General features: G+C 44.9%; 1 protein-coding gene across 1 annotated transcript in view; it reads left to right on the top strand.

Moving 5' to 3' along the window:
- LAMC1 (laminin subunit gamma 1) overlaps window positions 1-18,607 on the top strand; it is a 116,156-nt gene that overhangs the window by 62,821 nt on the left and 34,728 nt on the right. The window contains exons 2-5 of the mRNA XM_011361201.2: window positions 9,029-9,333; window positions 13,197-13,327; window positions 15,502-15,668; window positions 18,111-18,299. Of these exons, the coding sequence (XP_011359503.1) occupies window positions 9,029-9,333; window positions 13,197-13,327; window positions 15,502-15,668; window positions 18,111-18,299 (792 nt within the window). The remainder of the gene's footprint in view (window positions 1-9,028; window positions 9,334-13,196; window positions 13,328-15,501; window positions 15,669-18,110; window positions 18,300-18,607) is intronic.

Raw genomic sequence — 18,607 nt, 5'->3', positions numbered from 1 at the left:
CCGTCGTCTGTCTGCGTTCGTTCCCTGGGCGTTTCCATCTGGTTCCACAGCTTCCAGGTCTGTTTGAATGCCGACGACGTCCAGATTGCTCTCTCCTGCGTGGACTGCTCCCTGAAATCTACACTTGTATATCTTAACTGCCTACTTGACATCTCCACTCAGATGTTTTATGAGCATCTCAAACTTAAAATATCCAGAATGGAACTCTGAATTTCCTTTCACTCCATGCCCACTCCCGTTCCTCCCATGTTCTTTGCCATCTTTGTAAACGGCACTTTCTTCTTTCTCAGTGCTTATGGCACAGCTTACACCTCGCATCTAATCCATCAGTAAAACTGGTCTGCTCTACCCTGAAAATATGGCCGGAATCTGATTACTGCTCATGCTTCCACCCTGGACCAAGCTACCATTACCTCGCGCCTGGATGGTTGCAAACAAAACAGAACAAAACCAAACAAACCCCGACTGGCCTTCTTGTCTTTGTAGTCCCCTCTATAACCTTTTTGTCAATAAGGCAGCCAGAGTGATCCTTTTCAAATACTAGTCAGATCATGTTAATCCCTGTACAAAATCCTCCGGTGGGTTTTCGTCTCATTCAGAGTAGAAGCCAGTCCTATAATGGCCTACGAGGTGCGTGTGATGGGCAGCGCCTCCTCCCTTCCACTTCTCTGACCCCCATCTCCTATACATCCCTCCTCATTCCCTCTTACTCAGCCTCACTGGCCGCTCCATGTCCCTGGAGCTTGCCAGTGTGCTCCTGCCTTAGGGTGCTTGCATGTGTCCTTCTGGAATGCTCTTCCCCCAGATGTGTTTCCCTTCTTCAGTGTTCTCCTCAAATGCCACATCATCCACATCGGTGAGGTCGTGCTGATGACACTGTATTAAATGGTAGTCCTCCCCCATGTTTTCTATCCTCACTTTGTTCTTCGCCACGTCATTTATCATCTGACACACAAAATTTTGGTTTTTATTTTTGCTTTTTATCCCTTACTCACCTCTCCTGATTGTACCCTGAGCCCTGCAGAGTTGGGCTTGTCTGTCTGATCCTCTGCTGTAGCCCCAGTGCCTAAAACGATGACATAGTGGGTGCTCAATAAATACTTGTTGAATGAGTGGAAAAAGTTAGACTTGGAATTAACAAGACCAGTTATGGCTGTTAACCTTGACCTAATGGGTGGCTGTGGTAAGGAATAGAGCAATTGTGAAAACTGGGAAAGATGTGTTAGTATTTAAGATATTTTCCGGTATTTGTAGTTTTTCCTTTTTTGGAAGACAAATATATATATATATGATCTAGGGAAATAAGGGACCAAGTCTACTAGGAATTAAACTGATGAGTAAAAGGCATTCTAGCAAAATGAAAAGTAGAGTATTCTGAATAGCTTATCGTGGTGGACTTTCACTTGAATTTACTTAGCGAATAGTTGTTTAATAAATAAAAGCACACTATTGGTCAGCTGTGACTTTGTATATGTGGGGGGTATTAGAGTTGATCTTATTCTATTATTGCATCATTATGACTATATTAGAATCTATTTATTTTCTAGTCAGATTTTCTCACTACTTCATATTCTTTATTCTTCAGTTACGGGTGAAAGTCAGTGTATAGCCAGTTCTCAATAGTGTGTGGGATCACAGAAGAAATGGCTTCCCATAAAATTATGGTCTTTTTCCTTTTCATGGCTTAACAATTATACATTTTTAAAATGTGGGTTTTACTTATGCAGCTTACATGTCATTGCCTCTATTTCTTTATTTCCTTAGCATTATAATTAACTTCTTTGCTTTCTTTATGCGACTCCATTAAATCCCACAAGTCAGTCCGTTCCCTGTAGTTAGAATTCTTGTTTAGAGCTTGGATGAGTGGGAGTAAATGCTGGCTTCATTCCTTTAGCTCAGCTCAGGGATTTCAGGCCTGCTGGTGACCTACTAGCCTGAATTAGGGCTGGTATTGAGTCTTGTAAGCAAGAAGTTCGGGTTAATATGGCGTATGCCCCGTTCTTGGCTTAGAATTTCACTTGGGAATCTTGTCTCTTCTGGCAAAGATTTCAAATAAAATGACAAAGATAGACAAATTAGGATCAATTTATTGTATGTTTCGATAATGGAAACTATCTAGCCTCTAACAGTAATTCGCACCTATTTGAAATTACCCTCCAAGTGTGTTTGGTTAGGAGTTCTGATTCTCTCTGTTTGCACTAAGGCTCTCTGACGGTCTCATATTTAATTAGTGTGTTAAGCCAAATCAGTTTGGACCCTTCAGTTTATTGAAGAGTATGTGGCATTTGGGGATATTGCAGTTGGGCAGTGCAAGCAGAAAGATTTTATTTTTGGAGGATTGCTGCACGAGGTTAGTGCCATGGCCTTATTCAGCAATAGTACCAAGTGGTAGTTTTGGGGATAATAGGGAGAGAGTAAGAACTGTCTTATTTAGCTTAATTTCGGTGCTTCCTAGAAACAGCTAGTTTCCCTAAGAGATTATGAGTTTATCTTCCCCCGATCACGCAGATGTATTTCAAAACATTTGTTTTCCTCTTAGCTACATCGTTAGAGCCATACCATTATTTTTATAAATAGCCTGTGTTGTTGAATTTTATTGGCTTTAAAAAAAGATTCAAAATGGTTATCTTTACTTCTTCTCTTTTAATCTTCTTGCTCTGTTATATTTTGGGTGACAGCTTGGAATCAAAACTCTCCATATTCTAGCACTACTCCTCTTGGCGTGTCTTTCTGTCATGAGAGTGACGTATGTGTGATGGGAAGAGCTTATTGCATACACTCGGGAAATTTGAACCATCGAAGCCCTTTGTTTTATTCATTGGAAAGGAGCGCCTTCTCAAACTGTAAATTCCATTGCATTCATTATAGTAAATTCAGTTAAAAATTGGCTATTTTTAATTGAATTTATTTGTATAAAAATCGATTATTTTAGACAACGCTAGAAAGGTTACTTTTTCTTACTCATAAGCTGTGCTGATTTAGATGTACTTCCTATGGAATTGTCCCCTTGCACTGTAGGCATTTAGCTGATTGACAAGAGAGAGGCCATGATAAAGGAGAACTGAAATTTAAGGGAAAGGACCAGGGTAATAAGTTTTCAAAACCAGTCTGTTTTGAAGATGAGTTTTAGGCAGTAGCAACTAGCCTTTTCACAGGCATTTTTTTCAGCAGTCGGAATGACTCCATGTACCCAGACCATCTCCACACACTCTGCTCGTGCTCAGCCATTCCTCTTCCTACTTCCTGGTCACCCGGCTGTGTCTCCTTGAGGATCCCACATTCAGCATTAACTTGGCCCTGGGTCATCTTGCTTGGCGAGGCCGTATTTGTTCAATCTGTCTGCCCCAGTGGACCAGTAACAGCTGGTACGCAGCTGTACACTTTGTCCTGGGAACTCTTATTTCAGCCAGCAGTTACACTAACAAAATTGAAAACGTTTTCAAATAGTTGCTTTCCGTGACTACTGTTTGCGTTAACTGTTTGGAGGATCCCGTTTAGTAGCCTAAACATCTATCATCTCTACTGGACTTGATGTGCTACAATCGTATTACAGCTTTACGTTCCTAAGATCAAGTCTGACTGCAGGACAACCGACATTTTCTGATTCTAAGGAGTTAACACATAAGAACAAGAGCGAATCGATGACTCCTAATTTGATTCTTAAGAATGAGCTCGTTTTCTTCATCTTAATTCAGGCCACGGAAGGGCATTTTGAAGTTTTGACAAAATTCTGTGTGGCCATTGTCGTTCATTACCTCATTGTAAAGAAGGCTGTTTTACAAGAAGCTCATGGAATTCTTCTGAGCTGCGCAAAACAGAGAAGCATTTATGTTCCCCAGCAGTCAGTACTTGAATCCAATTCTAAGACAGGAAGGGTTTCTTCCTTACTCAGAGCGATTAGAAATACTTCACCGCGTAGGAGGCTTAAGCGGAATTCCTTGGCTTGGCCCCGTGTGAACAAAGGCTGGATTCTCCTTGTTCAGGTGCCCCCCACCCCCGCCCCCCCGGCCCCTTCTCTCATTCCCTCGGCCAGCGTGGACTGTAGGATTCAAAGCAGGAAGTATTAGTTGATTTTGTGTGCTTCCTTCTCAACATCTGCACTTGAATCTTTTTGTTTATGGACGAAATGTGGCAGGGGGAGCGGGAGGGGCAGTAGAACCTTCGGAAGCTAAATACTTCCCTGAGGGTGTGTGTCTCTCTCAGGATATGGTTAGTCTTCACGGGCATGAATGTGAGTTGAGGGATGGAGGATGTTCTAGTTGTATAGTTGCTGGAATACTTTCCAAATGTGTACTTAACTGATTTTCTCAATTGTTCTCTTGGCCTCTCTTCCTTAAAGTCATTCATTCTGTCTACTTTTGCAGTGTCCCTCAGTGTGAAGACAGTATAGTAGCTGTCATTGGACTGGACGTCGGGAGACCTCGTCCCGTTTTCTGTTCACCTGTCATTTAATTCGATCTTTGTTCTTTGCCAGCTGTGAAATGAATAGGAGGAACATACAGAAGGTAGAACAGACAGAAGGGAGGGCGGTATGCCGAGAGGGAGGGAGAGGGAGAGAGAGCGTGAGCGTGAGCCGTTGAATGGAATGAAAACCAGGTCCTTGGTTTCTCAGTTCTTGATTATCTGTGGTTGAAGGTGGTTCCAGGCAGCAGAGGTAACTCAAGCCTTGACTCTTGCGCTCCATTTTCTCTGTTTGCCTCCTTATTTCTTCAGGTTAGATTCCAAATTCCTTGACGTAACACCAGTCCCCTTATCTTATTGACCTTCCCGTAAAGGGGGTGCTGAGTGCTGCTGTGGGAAAGTCACACCCGCACGAAGATGTCCACACGAGGCCAGGACCTCCACCCGCTTCCCAGCAGCCCTGTCTGCCCAGCAGGCCTTCTGCTTCGCTGGTCCGCTTTCTCTGCTCGTCTCTACGGTGGCTCTGATGAAGTTTCTATACTTCAAGGAGTCCCCACCCAACACTCCCCAGTGGCCTTGCCCCCCAAACCCTTAGCAGGTACCATGGATTTTCACTGCACAGAAATAACACAGTCATCAGCTGGAACTCTTTCAACCTTAAAATCTACAAAGCCGTTGGCGTTTGCAGCCAGGTCGACAGCGAGGATGCCTGTGTCCTCCCGTGTGGGCCCGGTGCTTTCACCAGCACCGACTCGCATTCCTGTTTCCCAGCCTGGTGTTCCCTCTCTGCCGACTGGAGCACAGCAGCGTGTCGTGCAAACGCTTATCTCCCCTCTAAAACACTCAAAGGAGAAGAGTCTTCTCTTGGCCCTATATTCTCTCCACTCTCATCTTCTCTTTCTCCTTCCCTTTAGCCAGATGTCGTAACAGGTGGACTGGACTCGCGTCTGCTTTCCCACCTCCTCTCGGCCATATTCATGCTCAGTTTCCGCCCATCGTCATCCCGGCCCGTGGGGCAGCTCTCGCCAACGTCCTTTGTGGCCTGAGGCCAACGGACACATTTTCGTCATTGTCTTACTCTCTATCCATCTAACGCAGGCGTCTCTCGTGGGCCTTCAGAGCACTCACATCCAGCTCCCTACTCGGTGTTTCCCCTTGTCTAGGTGACCCGCAGATGCGTCAGAACTGGCGTGTCCAAAATCGCGGTCATCTCCCTGTGCTGCCCTCCCCCCCCCGCCTCCAGTCCCGCCTCACCTCCTCTGTTCTCTGTTTCAGTGGGTGGGACTAGTCACCATTTGGTTGTTTTTTTTTTTTTTTAAACTAGGAAACTAAGTATTATTTTTAATCCTTCTATCGTATGGAATAAGTAAAAGAAGATTGGACAATGAAATAGAAAGTCAGCAGGGTAAAAGTAGGCTTTTCAGGACTGGCTCCTGTTCCCCATCACCCTCCATCAGTTACCAAGTTACTCTTAACTGTCTGCTCCCTACACCTCAGGTCCACTCATTTCTCTCCATTCCAGCTGGCCCTCCTTCTTAGTTTAGCCACTGTCATCTCTCCAGGATTTCTTCCACATCCTAACTGTTTCCTCCACCTTTGGTCCTGCCCCGTCTAACCTAATCTCCACACAGTGGTCAGAGTGATCTTTCTAAAAATCAAATCAGCTCGCGTATCTCCTGATCTGAATTCTTCAATGGCTTGCCACCTCCTTAAATCAACGGCTTTTTGTCGCGGCTTCAGGCCTGGGCGCTCTGCTTCCTGTCAGCTCATCTCTAGCCTCTTCTTCCCCCAGTGTTCACGTCTGTCCTCTGGGCTTTCATACATGCTGTGTCATCTGCCCTGTTTGCTTAGCTAGTTCCTCTGCATTTCTCAGGTCTTGGATTTAGGTGTCACTTCCCCTAGAAAACGTTTCTTGACCTCACAAATCTGGATTAGATGACTTTTCTCCATACTCCCAAAGCAGCATGCATGTCCCCTGTCACATGGAATGGCAGTCTTCTGTAGCCACTGCTGGACTGCCAGCGGCTCTGAGGGCACTGCGCGTGGCTGTCTTGTGATGTGGAGCAAGTGCTCCTCGACTCTGCAGATTTCCTCCTCCAACTGTGGCTTTAGGTTAGGATGAGAAGGACAGCTCCGAAAAGGAGGCTTGGTGAGGGAAGGCTAGCGCCAGCGAAAGAGGCTGCTTCAAAGTTTAATGCTAGCAAAGTCACGGCCAGCAGTGAGAGTGACCACATACCCTCGTTTCTTTCAGAGTGTGGTTTTGTGGTGCAGATGTTGGCCTCAAACACAGGTTACCCTGATCCATTTTACCTTCTCTCCTTTGATCCTATCTCCTGCAGGTTGGATTGCTAAAGAACAATGAGATGTCAAAAATTTAGAGAGAGTAGAAAAGCAAGGGTAATCTATAATCTGGAGATAGTGAGTAAGCCTTTGAGCATCCCAAGCCACCTACTCAGTAAAACTAAATTGTTTTAGCATTCTGGAATGTCTTAGATAATCTCTGGAATGCCATAGATACTGTATTATAATCTCACCCTCATTCAAATGTGATATCTTGACATTTTTGACATAGTAAAGAGATACAGGTTTAAATTTGCATTCTTTTAACAGGAGGCTTGTAAACTGTATTTCCATGACCTTTGACTAGGCGAAATGTTGCAGTGCACGCTGGGTAGAGGATCCAGGCTTGTATAATGCCCTTCGGTAACTGTACCAGGTAGTTCCTGGTTCAGGTAGGCCCTCATGCGTGAGTATATCCAAGATCCTGGTTCAGGAATTCTCTTCTAAACCCTATTGTAATACTTTACATTTGTCTAGAGTTTTACACTTAATCAAATATATGCAAGGTCTTCGTCTGACCTTCTAACAACTCTTTGAAGTAGGTGGCTTGGGATTATCATCCTCATTTTTACAGAGGGGAAAATGAGGGAGCAGAAATTACACAGCTAGTAATCGAAGGAGCCAGGACCTGAGCTCGGTCTCGGCATGCCGCACGCTTTGTGTTCCAGACTGTACGTGTGTGTGTTTCGTGTATATAGGAGACAGTTAATCAAGCTTCTCTTTTAAGATCTGGACTCTTTGACGGAATAGAGTCAAATATGGCTCATCATATCAGTCTTATGGTGGATAAGACTGGAGGGAAGGACAGAGCCTGGACACCTAGCTTCCATGGGCTTTCTGCTCTTCCTCTCTCCTCCCCCACCACATCCTCGCTGCAGTTGAACCCCCGCCCCTCACGCTCGTAGTCCCAGATCCACAGCAGGACGACAGCAGGACGACAGCACGCCTCCTGCACAGAGGCAGAGGTGCTGTCTTGCACTGAGTGCAGGAGAGGCGAAGGACTCAGGCAGCTAGAGAGAGAGCTGAGGAGATCGAGCCCAGGCGTCACGTGAGCTCACTCCTCCCCCCGCCGGGTTGAGGGGTACGAGGAAGTGAGGGAATGGCAGAAGTAAGTCTCTCCCTAACGCTTCCAAGAGTGCAGGATTTCCTCTTCTGCGGGCTTTGGTGGAGAGGGTTAGGATGGTTCTTCCTGTGGTGTCAATTCACTTGGGGAGAAAAGCATGTAAGCTCCTTGATGCAAGGACACTTAATGTCAAATATATCCTGTCCCCCAAAGTCTATATATTGCAGAGGACTGAGCCAATACTTGTTGACCAAATGGTGATCTTCACTGCAGCATAGAGGTAGCAAAGATATGGTCAGAGATAGAAAGACTCAATTTATGAACGAGCAGTGATGAAAAACAGGTGCACGTTATCTCTTACCCACCTGAAGCCACACTGGCCGGCAGCCAAGCTGCCCACTTCCAGACGGTGCTCTGGCAGCTGCAGGGAGCTGCCTGACCCATGGACTCTTCTTCCAGAGGGACCGCAGTCCCCTGCCTCCTGTCTTTGGCTGCCCTTCCCCGACCAGAGTTCGCCTCTCACATATTCTCTTTTGAAGATGTTCAAACACAGTGTCTCTAAACGGCCTTTCTCCTTTTTTTTGTTCTGTGTCTTCGTTCGGCCGCTTTGTTCGGAATTTTTTTCCTGCTCTGGTCTCTGCCCCATATCTCAATCACTGTCCTTTCTCAAATTTATCTTTCTTAACCCGGTAGATAAGTTGCATATTAGTGCCAGTAATATTCTTCCTGCATCAAGAAGTAATATTACAGTTAATAAAGGGTGAGCTTTTTAAAATTCGGAAGTGCCCAGAAGACCCATTTAGAAAGTCAACAAACATTCTTTGTTATCTTTTAATTAATTTGCTGAAGCCCCAGCATTAGGAATAAATGCGCTTTTTAATTTGATTTTATTTTCGTTTAATATCATAAGTCCAATACTAATATATGACACTTTTTCATGGCAAGCAAAATTTCAGCGATTTGCATCTTAAACAGGCTTTTATGAGCTGACTGTGAACTGCATATAACTTGTCATTTCTATGGGGAAATGTGCACTGTTTCCAGGTTTAGGAGAGCCTGTTGGATGTGGCCAGCGTGTTGTGTGTTCTGGAACTTTCTTAGTCTGGTGTGCACAGGGTGGTCTGTATCTTCTTTCTTTACCAAGTTCCAAAGCAAACTGGGGATAGAGAGGATTTCTTTGCTTCGTACACACGACTTGCAAACTTCGATATGTTTCTCCCCCAGGAAAAGCCTTCGACATCACATACGTGCGCCTCAAGTTCCACACCAGCCGGCCAGAGAGCTTCGCCATTTACAAGCGCACGCGGGAAGATGGGCGCTGGGCCCCTTACCAGTACTACAGTGGCTCCTGCGAGAACACCTACTTGAAGGCAAACCGCGGCTTCATCAGGACAGGAGAGGACGAGCAGCAGGCCTTGTGCACAGATGAATTCAGTGACATTTCCCCTCTCACCGGGGGCAACGTGGCCTTTTCGACCCTAGAAGGAAGACCCAGCGCCTACAACTTCGACAACAGCCCTGTGCTGCAGGTAGGCCGCCCGCCAGAGGCTGGCTTGGAGCCAGCGGGGTTTTCTTCATCCAGGATGCGGGAAGTGGTGCGATGGGGGCCGCAGTCCCGCTTCTGCCGTGAGGGCTCGAGGGAGTAGAATCTGCTCCAGCAAGACGGACAGTGTACTTTATTCTGCTCCCCTGCGTCCTCTGAGTGGGGGAAGGAAAGCAGTTTGCTCCTGTTGCCCAGTCGATGTTTGTTCTTAGGTTCTCAGGCACTTGCAGATGTATCCTGGGATATGTAAACTGTACAGATTCTTTTAAAAGTCGGACAGTTTTAACTTCAGTGTGTGTACTTGAGATGGAAACATTTTGCTTCTGTCTTTTGGAAGAGAGGATTTGAACTAATCTTGTATCCTTTCTTACCTCTTCTTTGATTGGACAAAATAAAAAATATTTTATTACCAAGATGGAACAATCAAAGTAAGATAGTTAAGAATGCCACCTTCCTTCATTATGATGGGGATTTTGGTTGGGTTTATCTGGCACCATTGCCAATCAGTATGAAAACCCCTCATCACCTAAAAGCACTGGTGTTTGTGACAGGATAGAAATTTAGGTACACCTGGTATAGCGCTTAAGCATTGTGATAGAAACGTCTTCCTATTTAACAATAGAAGGAATTAAAGATTTCCTTTTTCTCGTGAATTCCGTGTGCATATTTCTTACACACCATAATAGGGAATTTTTCTGTATTGCTTAGATTTCTCTGAATTTTTCTTACGTTGTGTCTGTTTGATGATGCAGAGACTGATGAGTCTCATGCCATGCTTGGCCCATTAACACAGAATTAGGGATGATTCTGCCCTGTGGCCAACGCTAACATGTAAATGGGGGCAGCCTGTATTAATTGAGACAAGAAATGCTGGATGTGCGTTTGCAAAGGCTACGTACATTTTATGAAACGCTATTATGGCTTCTCAGTAGGGAATCCCATCCCTTTCGGAGGGTCTTTTATGCTTTCGTGTCTTCTCGTTCTTTCTCTCTGCAATTGATGATGTTTGAGACTCTTTCTCTAATTTGGTGTAAGGTTTTGGACAGTGGCAATAGAGGAGAATATATTCCTCTGTGAGGCTAGTTCTTCCCTTTCACTGTATCTCTGTAGGTCGCTGGGAATTTATAAATCTTGATCTTGTTAAACTCTGAGGTTACAGCAAGCAAGAAATGTGTTTGCAAAAGCCTTTCAGAAAGTGGTTCTTGCATTGGCAGTAAGAGGTGTTCCCAACGAACAGCAGGAAGAATGGCTGACGTCGAGAGATGAAAAAGCGAGAGGCTGAATGCCTAGGAGAGAAGCGATCTACAAATACCCTTTAAGTTGACCAGCCAGAAAACACTTGCTCACTTTGTTTCTCCCCACACAAATTACTGCGTTTTACTGTCCTGGAGAGGCAGCAGTATCGTCAGTAGGAAAAAGCAGTTACGTGAAGCGGCTGTGGGTTTTCTGGCACCTTCGCTAACTGTATGCCTCGTCAGCCTGTCTGGAAGCAGTTCCCCCAGCTATAGGAATTCTGATGTTTGCCACTGTTTATTCCACAGGAACTCGTGAGACTAAATGTGGTAAAAATGCTCTGGGCACATGCAGTAGATTTGGTTAGCTGGTGTTATTACGCAGAAATGTTAATCATGTGTCTCTGGATGTAAGAGCTCTGGCTCTGATACCCAGTTGCCAAGGGGGTTCACGGATTTGACTTTTAGCTGATCTGAAAATGAGGACAGAAGCAGTTGGCCTCTCTCCTCATTGCTCCCTCTGCCTCTGTGGCGTGCCAGACAGGGAGAGGAGACTCTTCCCGGTTTTGTTGCATATGGCCGTCAGTAAGCACGTATTGGTTTAGAATAACGATTAGCGTTTATTGTAGCACTTTACTAGAATGTGCCACAATGTGACAAACATTGTGCTAAGCCCTTTAGATCTATTAGATACATTAACTCAGCTCTTATTATTCCCCATTTACACATGGGGAATCAGAGGCCCAGAAAGGATAAAATAACTTGCCCTAAGTCACTGCTTTCAGGGGCAGAACTGGCATTCAAAACATAGACAGTCTTGCTCGAGAGTCTGCTCTTTTTAAGGCGCCCATTATGGAAAAAAAAAATTGGCTTAGATTCAGCCCTTGAGAAGCTTTGATTCAGAAGACCCGTGATAAAGGCGAAGGCTGTATAAGATATATTAAGCATTAAACACAAAGCTATGTTTAGCTACTTACGTTGCAGACAACTAAAAGGTCCCTAACATCACGGCCATGCGTGGGAGTTGTTCTTGGACTTCCAGGTTTGGACGTGGTGAGGTCATCATCTTTTCTCCCTTCTAATTACACATGGAGGCTTCATGGAGATTCGCTTCTCTGGGCTCCCTGTGCTGTGCTTTGTGCCAGGTGTCCGGCATGGTGTCCGCAGAGGTTCCTCGTCAGGGGAATGTCTCCCCGTATCACGTGGTGTCTTCCGAAAACACAGACACCTGCAGCTCTGCCCTTGCTCGTTACGTCTCTGTAGGTGATTCTGAGATGCGGTCCCAGGAGAGGGCTTACAGTGGAAATGGTACCTTCAGGCGGTTATATGTAATTTGCCACTCCAAACTTAAAAGTTTTAGACAACCATGATGTTGTTATTTCTCATGGTTCTGGGTAGCCCTGGGCTCACTCACGGGCAGGTGAGCTGGGAGCTGGGTCTGTCTCTCTCCCTGTGGTCTTACACCCTCCAGGAGGCTAGGTTAGGCTTCTTCACACGACGGCGGAAGTATTCCGATAGGGTAAGCACCAGCGCACAAATGCTTATCCATCCTCTGCTCGTGTCACGTTTGCTCACGTCCCCTCACCCAGCCCAGGATCCGCGTGGGAAGGGAATTCACAGGGTGTGGACGCTGGCAGACAGCATTCGTTGTCATCATCATCATAACAGTCTACCACAGATGTAAACAGCTGCCTAAGATTAGCTCAGTGAAAGGGCATTTGTTATAAGTGCTTAGGTTTCCTAAAGCCTAGGGAAAACCCATACAGCCTTCATTCCTATCCTCTGCCGTGATGGTGCACCTACCAAGGCGACTCGTAGTGGTTTCTTCGAATCCGGTCATTTGCTCAGTGAATGTTATTTGAGCGCCTGCTCAAAGCTAAGCACTAGGTAAACTGCAGTGAACAAGATGCCCGCCTTCGTCGGGCTTACAATCCCGTAGTGATGGTGGCAAAAACGGACGATATAAATAAAATAGGGAAGGGAAATTGGGAGTTGGGGGGAGGGTAGCGATTAAATGGGGCGGCCAGGGAAGGCCTCACAGAGAAGCGAAATTGTGGGAAGGCTCAAGACAAGGACCGACACGGCTTGGTTCAGGCCAGTGTAACGATTTATTACTTACACTTGCGTGTCTCTCCCAAGTCTGTCAGTAGTGGACTGGGTTTTGGAAGGAGAGAGAGATGGCACAAAACAGGAGGAGGTAGTGATATTTAGCACAGGTGTGGTGTTACCTGAGCTCTGTGCTGGTGTCTCTGACTGGATTTGGGGCGTGGATACAGGGTGGAGAGAAGGGACATGTGTACTGAATACCTAATGTATGTTAGGCGTTTAAAAGTATATTTCATTTAAGACTCTCAGTAGCCTTGTGAAGAAACTAGCATTATTCCTGCTTTGGGGGACTCCGAGTGGTAAAGTAACAATTTAGATCAAAGAAGGGAAGAGTCAGGAAAGAGAAAAACATTAGGAAATTAAAGGGGCCATTGGGTACTGTAATAGATTTAATACTGGAAGGACATGCGTTAAATGACGCATTAACTGTTGAGAAAATTTTGTCTCATTTATGTCTCTCCACTTCAGTCCCATTACCTGACTTTTCTGTTTCGTTTTTGTTTTCTGACAGGAATGGGTAACTGCCACTGACATCAGAGTAACTCTCAATCGCCTGAACACTTTTGGGGACGAAGTGTTTAATGACCCCAAAGTTCTGAAGTCCTATTATTATGCAATCTCCGATTTCGCTGTGGGTGGTAGGTAAGTAAACTGTTAAAAATTTTAAAAGCGATTGGAGCTCTGGTTTAGAAACGAATGTAGCAACTTGTTTACAACTATATTAATAATGTTGTTAGACCTCATTGTCCTAGAAACAAAGTAATTAGGTTTTCTTAACAATTAGTGAATTCTTGCTAAGCATTTAAGTGCAAAGCTATATAGTAGGCATGATGAAACTACTGAGTGCAGTGTAAGGCTGACGTTCACCTGCTGAGAAGAACCTGACCTCTTAGGATCCTACAAATGAATAAGGCAGGCAGTGTGTGAATATGTGAAAAATTAAATACTAGTACAGTGTCATGTTTTACATAAAAAGATGCCATTTGTCAGAGAACACCACAGAACTGTCAGGCTAGAGAAGCAGATAGGCTCTAATCTGAGCCTTGGAGAAGGGGCAGAATTTCGATGAGTGGAGAGGATGTCTGGGTCAGGTGCAGGAGGGTGGGCTTGTGATGTGATGTAAACCTACGTGATCCAAGGAAAACCTCTTACATGAATTTGTATGTTGTAAACCAGAGAGAAGTTTAGTAGCCAGTGACCTTAGACAGCAGAAAGAATCTTGGACTTCCCCCACCTTGTATGAGACTATGAGATCTGACGAGCAGAAACATTATTTTTGTATACAGTGTGCCTGGTATGGGAAAGTTGACAGAAACGGTAACCAATGAGAAATCATGAACATTTTTGGAGTAGGGCTATGATATCAAAACAGTGGGTTAGAAGGGCTAGTTGTGAGCGAGGTGAAAATAGAGTGTGCTCTAGAGAATTTAGAATCCTGTTAATGGTGTTGTATGGTGTAGGTGTTAGGTGACACATACCTGGCATGAGGGCGGTGACAGCAGAGTGGAAAGGAACATTTAGATGTGTCTGATTATGAAGGTTGGACCATTGGGATTTAGTCAAAGAGGATTTTCAGGTTTAATGATCAGGAGAATGGTGGTACCATTGAAGTAAGTGGGAAAGATGAGATGATTTGGGGAGATGATGAGTTTAGTTGGAGACATGTAAAATTTTAGGTCACGGAGGACATCTAAATTTGTGCAGCAGTCAAGGAGCTTGGGAAAAGCCTGAGAGCTGGAGATATAAATTTGTGACTCATCCTGGTTACCCTGGAGATCAGAGGTCCCCAACCCCTGGGCCGCAGACCAGTACTGGCCCATGGCCTGTTAGGAACTGGATGGCACAGCAGGAGGTGAGCGGAGGGCGAGCCAGCCAAGCTTCATCTGTATCTGCAGCCGCTCGCCAGCGCCAGCAGCACCGCTTCAGATCATCAGGCATTAGATTCTCATAGGAACACTGGTCCCTGGTGTCATAGAGGTTGAGGACCACTACTATAGATGTTTCAGAAGTGTTTGGGTGTCTTACTGAGTGGTAGCCGAAGCTATGGAACTGAACGCTATCTTTGAGGAAGCAGTGAGGGGCTTGTCAGTGCCCTGGAGTGCACGGTAGTGCTCACCCAGACTTCCGTGAGCCCTTAGTTCCTGCTGTACCTGCATCGAAGGTGTGCAAACAGCCTGAGGAGTGTCAGGGTACCAGAGATCCATGTGGTGGTGAAGGATCCAGTGTCTCTTGCTACCTTTGGATCAGAAGACTTTGAAATCACTGTGGCCGATCATTGCTGACATAATTACTGACTTGTCATGTGCCCGTGCAGTCCTAGGCATTAAGTAAAGCAACTTCTTGATCCTCCCAAGAACTCTGTGACGTTGTCATCATCCCTGTTTTACAGGTAAAGCATAGAAGTTAAATTACATCAGTAAGTCACAGGACAGGGTCTCAAACCCAGGCAACCTGGCTTCAGAGTCCCTGCTCTTTTTAACCAGTGCCCTTGGCTGCCTCTTGACACGTGTGGCTTCAGGAAGTGATCGTACAGATGTCCTCAGATGTTAGAAACTTTCTTCTCTTGTCTGGTTAATGCCCCATCCCCTGTTAAATAGAACTACTTTTTTTTTTTTTTCCTGATTTATTTTTTCCTCATACCACGCACTCAGACAGCTATTACTTAATCTGGCTCGGTTCCTCAGTTTACAGTTTTGAATGGTAAACTCAGGAACGTTCTGTGGTTGTTTTTAGTTCTCTGTGTACATCACGCGTCTGCATCCATTCCTGGGACTTGGTAGCTGTTTCGTATTTTCGAGCGTCTCTTCTCTTCCCAGGTGTAAATGTAATGGACATGCAAGCGAGTGTGTGAAGAACGAATTTGGCAAGCTGGTGTGTAACTGCAAGCATAATACCTATGGAGTAGACTGTGAAAAGTGTCTTCCTTTCTTCAATGACCGGCCGTGGAGGAGGGCAACTGCCGAGAGCGCCCGCGAGTGCCTGCGTGAGTGCCCCGGCGTCAGTCCGTTAAACTGTCTTAGGACATCCAGAGGTGGAAGAAGGAATGAGCGCCTTCCACTTATTCCTCCTTGACAGGAAAACGCTGGAAGGCAGTGTTTCTTCCACAGTTTGGGACCGTAGAACGGTCACCTGCATGCACAGTTAGGAAAGCCGTAGACGAGGGCAGTGGGCTGTAAATATGGACTGTGCTGCTTGTGTTTCCTTCATGATCACTCATTCCAGAATGGGGGCAGCAGCTTCAAGGTCGGCACTTTGCTTAGATCCAAATACTGGGCCAGGGTAGCCTGCTCTAAGATAGGGTTTTTTCTAGTCTTTGTTGCCCTTTAAAATAACCCTCTTCCTACCAAAGGTCATTTACTCAAGCAGCCAAGGTCATTGATTCACATGTGTCAGGTACGATGAGTTCTAGGCTAAGACTGCCATTCAAAAGATTATTTATCAAAATTATTTTTCCTTTACCTCATAATGGGGAGAACTTCCTACTCCCACCATGCAGTAGTAGGTGGCTGTGGAAGGAAGAGTAGATATTAGTTTTCTTAGGAAAGGGTAAATTGAAAGAGATAACACATTGTTTATCTTTTCACAATGTCCTGGTTTATTCTGAACAGATAAAAGAATCTCAGGAGGAAGGAACTATGAAAGCATGTGGTCCTATGACTTGCCAAGGACTTAAAAATAAGAATTTTTTAAAGCAGCTATAATTTTTTATGTCTTTATAACTATTTCGTAATCATAGTCTCTTGGTAACTAAAAGAATAAGAAAGATGACATTCTGAACTTGCAGGAATTATTGGTGGAAACTTTGAGAAAGAATCGATACCTCAACTTATGACTGTTTCCGTAAGCTGCCTAGAGCAGATTTTCTTATTCATTTTGTCTTTCCCTCAACAAATCCCAGATTTGCAGATAAATTTTATAGCCTCTCCCAGGATTCTTAAGCACTTGCTTGGGTTTCTTTTACTGAACTGTAGTATTCAGTGTCGGAAGCTACATGACAAAGGCTGGCGAAGGAAAGAATGCAATACTCCTAAGATGTGACATCTAAATAAAAGTATACATGTGTTTGGAAAGTATTCTGTTTCGTGCCATGGTCCTATTTAGAGACTATCCAGAAACATCATGAGAAAACCGAGTACAACGTATATTTGCCAGCTTACCACTAGCACATGAACTGAATGCTGTAGCTACAGGACTTCGATGAGGAGCTCAGTCAATTTGCTTTCCTCCTTGGTCCCTTCAGCACTTCTGGAGGTTGTGACAATACTACAATATTGTCTTGATGCTGGAGCTGCTGAAGAGATAATTACAGCTGCCTTCTCTTACCAGCTGATGACGAAGGAGCCAAAGCATGTGCTTTAACTGCGGGTTAGAACAGTGTGGACACGGGAACTGTTCTAGCCCATAGTCTCCAAGCACCAGACTGTTGAGATGGGCCTGGCCGGGTTGACTGTGGGATAACCTAGGGAGGCCTGATGGAAGAGAAAGAGCTAATGAAGGAGCCAGAGGGAGCTATAAAAGCTCCTTAACACAACTCTAATTTTTGGTGCCAGTGATTCGAGTTTCTAAAATGTTTTCAAGTATAGTACTATAAAAGAACTGATTGTAAATGAAGGAAGAAAAAAGGAATATATATTTATATTCAAATATTATTTTAAAACAACTTCCTCATCTATCACAAGTCAAATAAAACTTTTTTATTTAGTGCTCAAGATACTTCCTATCCTATGAGCAGAATCAATAATTCTGAGAAAATCATCTTACTATGAATGTAATAAAGAATTTTGGAACTATAGACACTTGTTCTTAAAATATGGTCGTGCCCTGTAGGGAATATCGTTATTTGCTTAACGGATGACCCGGCTGGCATCGTGGCTCCCCCAGTGGATGGATGTACCTAGTGGATCTCGATTTCCATCCACAGAGGCACTGATCTTAACTCATGAGTGTCTCAGATTACTCTCCTCTGGATATGCAAGTAATCTGGCACTTTGAAAGTTAGTATCTTAATGTATTTGAACCATCTGAGGCCTGAAAAGTTCAGGTAAATTGAGGCTGGCATATAAATTGGCACTTTGCTCTTAGGGTTGGTATTAGGATGAAGGAATAAAATTCAGGAAAATCGTTGTTTGACTTGGCTTTTATTATATATGATCAATTACCTGGAGAGTCCTTTCTAAGTAGAGAAATCCCTTATATTTGATGATGGCGCTATTTTTGAGAAGGATGAACGTTTCTTAGTAAGCCGATAACCTGGCTCTGTAAACCCTTTATCGACATACTGATTTTTTTTTTTTTTTAATGAACAATGTATCCAGTGGTCATTCGTCCCAGGGACGTGAGAAATTATGGTTTGGTTTTGAGTCTTGTAAAACGCTATTCGTAAAGGAACATGGATCCGACTTAACCCCTGTGTTTCGGCTGACAGCCTGTGACTGCAATGGCCGATCACAGGAGTGCTACTTCGACCCTGAACTATACCGTTCCACCGGCCACGGTGGCCACTGTACCAACTGCCAGGATAACACCGATGGCGCCAGCTGTGAGAGGTGCCGGGAGAATTTCTTCCGCCTTGGGAACAAGGAAGCCTGCTCTCCGTGCCACTGCAGTCCTGTTGGTAAGTGACAGGAAGCATCCGCTTCACCTCGGGGGCCGAAAGACAAAATAGGCATCCCTGAGCCCCCAGACAGTAAGGCCTCTTTCTAGGCATTCGCACATGCCAGGTGCAGATGCGTGCATCGTCGTAACATGTAAACGGCTCAGGATCTGCCTGTACCCCGCATGTCCGCTCGCTTTAACCACGCTGAACTTCCAGATGATTTTCCTGCTGTGTATAAAACTGGGGTTGGCCTGAGTGACGATCGTGTAAATAATTAGCAGCAAGATCATAGAGACCATCTGAACTTCGATGGTAAAAGGTTAGCC

Source organism: Pteropus vampyrus, unplaced genomic scaffold (assembly GCF_000151845.1).
Source record: "Pteropus vampyrus isolate Shadow unplaced genomic scaffold, Pvam_2.0 Scaffold65, whole genome shotgun sequence".
Lineage (NCBI taxonomy): Eukaryota > Metazoa > Chordata > Mammalia > Chiroptera > Pteropodidae > Pteropus > Pteropus vampyrus.
The sequence above is the reverse complement of the archived record's forward strand: the minus strand, read 5'-3'. Positions and strand labels throughout refer to the sequence as shown.